At 39.1% G+C, this 6,437-nt stretch overlaps 1 protein-coding gene across 1 annotated transcript; it reads right to left on the bottom strand.

Annotated features, from left to right (window-relative positions):
- Positions 1–281: 281 nt before the first annotated feature.
- Positions 282–1,646, bottom strand: crygdl.33.L (crystallin gamma D like gene 33 L homeolog). Its single transcript, XM_018226366.2, has 3 exons — positions 1,573–1,646; positions 1,006–1,248; positions 282–600 (listed from the first exon to the last, which is right to left on the bottom strand). Exons 1-3 carry the CDS (start codon positions 1,579–1,581, stop codon positions 325–327), a joined length of 528 nt encoding a protein of 175 aa, XP_018081855.1. The 5' UTR covers positions 1,582–1,646; the 3' UTR covers positions 282–324.
- Between the last annotated feature and the right edge of the window lie 4,791 nt (positions 1,647–6,437).

Raw genomic sequence — 6,437 nt, 5'->3', positions numbered from 1 at the left:
TACTGAGGAGAAATCAAAGGAAAAACACCCCTTCTTAACCAATTCCTCTGTCACTCTACCACAATATATATATATATATATATATATATATATATATATATATATATATATATATATATATATATATATATATAACTGAATTGTTTATCCAAAATCATACTCAATACCTTTGTAGAGTGATTAGAGGTTTAATATATCACACTCATCTCTATGTTCCCTTCACCAAAATCGTTAATATATTCTGAGACAGTAATGCAACAAATCACAAATTTCACTTCTGTTGAATATATTTATTGAACTATGTTATAATTTTTTCCATATGATTTAAAACATGTGATGAACTCTTCTGAATGATCCAATTCTGGGACTTGAGGATCCCCAGTCATTGTAACTCCTGTATTCTCCGGATCTCAGGTAGTACTGACGTCCCCTGTAGTTGGGTTCCTCATAGAACATCCAGTGGCCATCAAACACATTGCAGGAGTGAATGTCATGGAAACGGAATCGATCATAAGTATTGGGGCAGTCATCAAAGAACTCCATCATCTGCCCTTGGAAGTCTCCTCTTTCATAAATTCTCATTTTGTACTGGCCATGGTACTTTTAATGAAAAACATTATGAATAAATACAGAGAAACTTTTCTATAATATATTATATTTTAAAAAGTATAGGAAACTTCTCTTTAATCTTCTATTACTCCTAAATTTCCCCTTTAATGTTAATGGAGTGTAAATCAGATAGCAAATATAAAGTGATGTGACTTCATTCCTTAAACTACAGTTTGCATATAATAAAAGAGGAACTCTCAAGAAGGGTAAATAGACTGTTTCTGTGATATGTTCAGTAATTAAGCTTCTGCTTATAGGGCGTTCCAGTGTTGTACTTGGAAGAAAAATGTGACTTCTTTTTAGAATCCCTACTGTTGTGTATACTGTGGATGGGGTTTGGTTATTTGTTTTATTTGTTATGGTATTTTGTGTAAACATAACTTTGCAAACACTTACATTGGGAAGAAAGCGACAGGACCTGATGGAGTCATTGAAGCCCATCCATCTCTGAAAGTCTGGGTATTCTCCTTGCCAGAGATAATACTGGTGTCCCCTGTAACTGGGGTGCTCATAGAGGATCCAGTTTCCACCCTCTACCCTGATGGAGTTACAGCGATTGAAGTATGAAGACAGGTCAGAACAGTCTGAGCTGCACTCATAGTGGCGACCTTGGAAGTTCCTTTCCTCGTAGAAGAAGATCTGAATGAAAGAACAAATTCATTTTACACATTTACCAAGGACATTATATATAAATATATATAGTGGTTAGTTGGTAATCTTTTGGGAGGCTAACCAATGGCAAATAGTTTTAGCAAAATGCCATATATGTCATAAGCCTTAACCCTATAAAACAATTAAAATAAATGTTGGCTTATGTATAGTTCTATTTTAAGTAAGTTCAAATAAATTCTAATTTAAACATGAATACGTTAAAGAATAAGTTAGAATTTAGACATGCATTCATAACAAAAATATAAACCTGAGTTAAATAAAACAGCTGTATAGATCACGATTGTGACTTACCTTTCCCATTTTGGATGAATGAAAGTTTCAGTGCTGTTGAAGGGTGAGAAGTGGCAGCCTTTATATATGTCCTGTATTGCTGCTGTCTGCATAATCTGAGCCTAGTGCTTATGTTTTCTGTCTAGTAAGGTAAATGTTTAGATCTTTTGTCTTGCTTTGTTTTACTGTGGTGCTGTGATAGTTGTTTCTCAGTGTGTATGAGTGCCTTTGTTCCCTAATGACTATGCTCTTTTTTTTGGGAGCTAATAAGGTACATTAATTAGATAATTTTTGTGTTTTCTATAGGATACCAATTAATACACGATTTGAAAGAATGTGTCAATAAGGCATCATTTCATGCATCATAAATTACTAAACCTGTAGGGTTTATTACAGCCACCCTTACATAGTTACATAGTTACACTGAGTTGAAAAAAGACCAAAGTCTATCAAGTTCAACCCCTCCAAATGAAACCCAGCGCCCATTTATACACAAACTTCCACTAACCCCTCCATACACTAACAAACTATATATACCGATATCTATAGATTATATATCTATATATTTTAGTAACACTGTAGTCTTGAATACTATGTTGTCTAAGAGATAATCCAACGCCTTATTAAAAACATTAAGACAGTCATCACATCATCCAGCAGGGCATTCCACAACCTCATTAACCTCACTGTGAATAACATCTATGCTACTTCAAATGAAAGTTCTTTTCCACTAGTCTGAAGAGGTGCCCTCTGGTGTGGTGATCTTGTTTATGAGAGAAAAGAAGGTCCCCCAAAATGTGTCTATAATGCCTCTAATGTACTTGTAAAGTATAATCATTTCCCCTCACAAGAGTCTTTTTTCCAGAGAGAACAACCCCAACCTTGACAGTCTACCCCCATAATTTAAATCCTGTTCTGCACATCACCTTTACTGACTGGAATTGGAAACTACTGCCTTAAAATGAAAAATATGACTTATAGCAGTATGAATTCAATTACTTATTTTAATTGTGCAATAGTAGGGAATGTTTTGTGCATAGAGAAATGCTCAGTAGGCATTGCAGCATTTGCTATCAGTTCAATCATCCGATATAAACCATTAAAGGGATTATGTTATGATTTTTATGGTGTAGTATTTATTTCTAAATTACACTGTTTACACTGCAAATAATTCACTCTAACATGTAAAATTGTATTCCTAACCTAACAAGTATATTTCTTTATTCGTAATATTGGTGTGTAGGCATGTCATTTTGCCTGGTCATGTGCTTTCAGAAAGAGCCAGCACTTTAGGATAAAACTGCTTTCTGGCTGGCTGGTGTTTCTCCTACACAATGTAACTGAATGTGTCGCAGTGGGACACATTCTTTAATTAGGAAACAAACGTTTTGGCTGCAACTCAGCCTTTGTCAAAGTTACAAAATGTCAAACAAATCACCCCTAAATACCCGATCTGTGGCGTGAATTCCCAATCCTCTCCCACTGTGACGTGTTCCCCTTCATTCATTTAAATTGAATACATCCTCAAGGTATATATATCGCATTTACATTGTAACATCAATCAAACGGAAACATAGTTCTCCTATCAGTATAAATAACAGTTTGTTTGCCGGAGACTTGCAACAAAAGTATCCCATCGTCATTTAGTGTCAGCCCCTTCCTTACCAACCCCGTTTCAGCTGCATTGGTGAATTAACCTCCTCCTTACCATCACAATTTAAAATACATTAACCCTAATTACATGTGTGCTCCTACCGCCCATGTAGGTAATGTACAGCAAGTCTGTGAACAATCGTGCAGTATCCACATCGCTGTGTATACAGCATAGTCGTACCCACTCCGTGATAGATGTCAAAGTGTCTGTTCAGCGCACAACATTTCCTAGTGCTCCTCACCCGCATGTGAAGTCACCCGTCTGTGCCCACTACTCGCTCCACTGGATCATGCAGCGGTCTCGCAGGCATAATGGATTTCAGCGCGCACAGCTTGTGCGTCCAACGGAAGCCGTAAAATAAACGGCTGTTCACCGCATCTCTTCCATTCCTTCAGTCTCATCCATCCACTAAGCCACTCCGGACCTCACCACAGTGCAAATCCCGTGTCACCTTTGTCTCTTAGACCCATCTAAATGCTAGAAATCCGAAAACATAATACATTAGTGAAAAGCATCCATAAATATATACCCAATACAAATGTATCAAAATCCTCTCAACTGATATCATCCAATGATACCTCATAAACGTGTACTGCGTGGGACCCCTCGAAATGCAGCTCGTCAAATCATAGTTAAATATTAGTCATAGAATATACTATAAATCCAAAAAATCCTATACTCAAGTTATTACTTATTTAGGGTTATATTAATCTATAGCCAGGTGAATATGCTGGCACATCCCGGCTCCCCTTATGTTCAAGTCTCCCCAGTCTCCCCTGGTATGTTGCATGCTATTGGATAGAATTGTATGTAAAGAAACTTGTCACTCCCATCCCATATTTACAAATAATTCATTTAAAAACAAAAAAACACCCAATCTTCCTGTTGTCTAGTTGCCCATTAATAATTTCCCCTAGACATATCAAGTCAATCAGTAGGTCAGAAATTTGACAATAGTATCCGGCATCCGAAAATCACATATCCACTACAAAAATAGAACAGATTGCATTACATCTTACCACATTATTATTTATACCCTCCTCAAAGTAAGGTTTTCAGCGCATTCTTAATTCAATCAAATGAGGCACCCGGTAACCTCATTTTGTCACTATATCAAAAAAAGACTCACTCTTTATATCAATATCTAAGGCCGATTTAGTAGAAAGGTGTATAAGGCACCATTTCATTCAGTCCACTTGGACTGATAGTGTTAAGCCTGTGGATCCATCTCAGTTCAGCTTGCAGCAGCAATTTTTCCCGGTCGCCGCCTCTCGTTGGTGTCGGTATGTGGTCAATAATCATGCACCAAAAGCTCACCAAGGAATGTTTATTCTTCAAAAAATGTGATGCCACCGGAGTATCCGCCTTGCCCGTTTCAAGTGCCTGACGTATCGAACTCCTGTGGTTAGCCATTCGATCTCTTAAATTGGTAATCGTTTTGCCCACATAAAAGAGCCCACAGGGGCACTTAATAAAATAAATCAGAAACTTCGATGTACATGTTAACCTGTATTTGATCTCAATTTTCTTCCCTGTATGTGGGTGGTTGAAGGAGGGCCCCACTATCAAATGACTACAGGTGATGCACGAGGGACATCTGTAGCATCCATTCTTCACTGTAGACAGCCAAGTGTTCAGTATCACACGCTCGTTTCTTAAAGGCGCAGTGACGCTGGCGTGTGACGTCAGCGCGCAATGGCGCCAAATTCAAATGTATTTAAGGGGAATTTAGGTTTCAGCAAGTTGCCCGTTGTTAGGTTCATATTAGCTTGTTCCTGGGTGCTTATTCCTTGAGATTCCTGATTGATCTACTGTGTTTGACCCATGCCTGCCTGATTTACTACGCTGATCTCTCTAATCCTGACCTTTGCCTGTCTGTTAACTCCGAACTCTCCAATCTTGATCCTGCCAGTCTGTGACTATTCTGACATCTCCAATCCTGACCTCTGCCTGTCCATTGACCATTCTACGCTATCTCTATCCTGATTTTGGCCTGCCTGATTATTCTACCTGCTTGTGCTAGCCCGGCCTGCCGGTTCCTGGTGGCTTCCTATCTTCCAGTATCCTTATAAACAGTCGTGCCCCATTGCCTGCCAGAACTTATGCCTTGCACCTCTCGTTAAGTCCAGGTGGCATCTGAGTAAGCTGAGGGCTCCTCCCAAGGCCAAAGGCGGTCACTTAACTGGTGAAGTTGAGCCGAGACTCGGTGCTTGGCTTCTGTTCTGGTGTAGGGTGCCGACCGTGACACAAGTCCTCTCCAGTAATTCTTCCTGTGTATGTTCCAGTGCCTTTGCTTTACTTGCCAGTAATTCCTGTAAATTATAGCCCCTTTGGACAAAACGATCAATAAGTTCGTCAAGCTGTTCGATCATAGTTGTATATTCTGTATTATTTCTCACCATCCAGATCATCTGGGAATATGGGATACTCCTAAGGGTATGCGGTGGATGACAGGTTGAGTGCAGTAATATTGTATTGCGATCGGTAGGTTTCCTGTAGGTAATGGTTTTAAAGCTTCCTTCGTCAAGTTTGACTGTGAGGTCCAGGAAAGATACCTGGTATTCATCAACAGTTGCAGTGAATCTAATAGTGGAGGGAAGTGAGTTTAGGTCCTGAAGCATTAGCTCAAATTGTTGTTTAGATCCTGTCCATGCCAAGAAAAGATCATCGATGAACCGGTATAATCTGTATATGTACTTTCCATAGCGTGGACGAATGATTCTGTCCTCATACATCGACATATATAGATTTGCAAATGCCAGAGCCACATTCAATCCCATGCTCGTACCGCTGATCTGTAATAAGTATGACAATTCAAATTTAAAGTAATTACAGGTAAGGCATAATCTCAGTAGATCAATTAGAAAATCTGTATGAGGATGTGTACTATCAGGGAATTCACATAGGTAGCCTCAAACTATTTCAATCCCTTCCTCTGTGGGAATTACAGTGTAAAGTGAGGACACATTCATCGTGGCCAGCATTGAACCAGATGGTACCGGGCCCGCTATCTGTATTTTTTTCAGGAAGTCCCCAGTATCACTGATGTAGGAAGCTGTTCTCATCACTAGGGGTTGCAGGAAGTGGTCGACAAACATAGCCAGTGGTTGTAGTAAGGACCCTCTCGCACTTACAATGACATGGTGACATGGTGGTAATACGCTATGCTTGTGTATCTTCGGGAGAGTATATATTATTGGGCAAATTGGGTGTTCACTTGTCAGAAAATTCT

The sequence above is a fragment of the Xenopus laevis genome, chromosome 1L, assembly GCF_017654675.1.
Source record: "Xenopus laevis strain J_2021 chromosome 1L, Xenopus_laevis_v10.1, whole genome shotgun sequence".
Taxonomy (NCBI): domain Eukaryota; kingdom Metazoa; phylum Chordata; class Amphibia; order Anura; family Pipidae; genus Xenopus; species Xenopus laevis.
The sequence above is the reverse complement of the archived record's forward strand: the minus strand, read 5'-3'. Positions and strand labels throughout refer to the sequence as shown.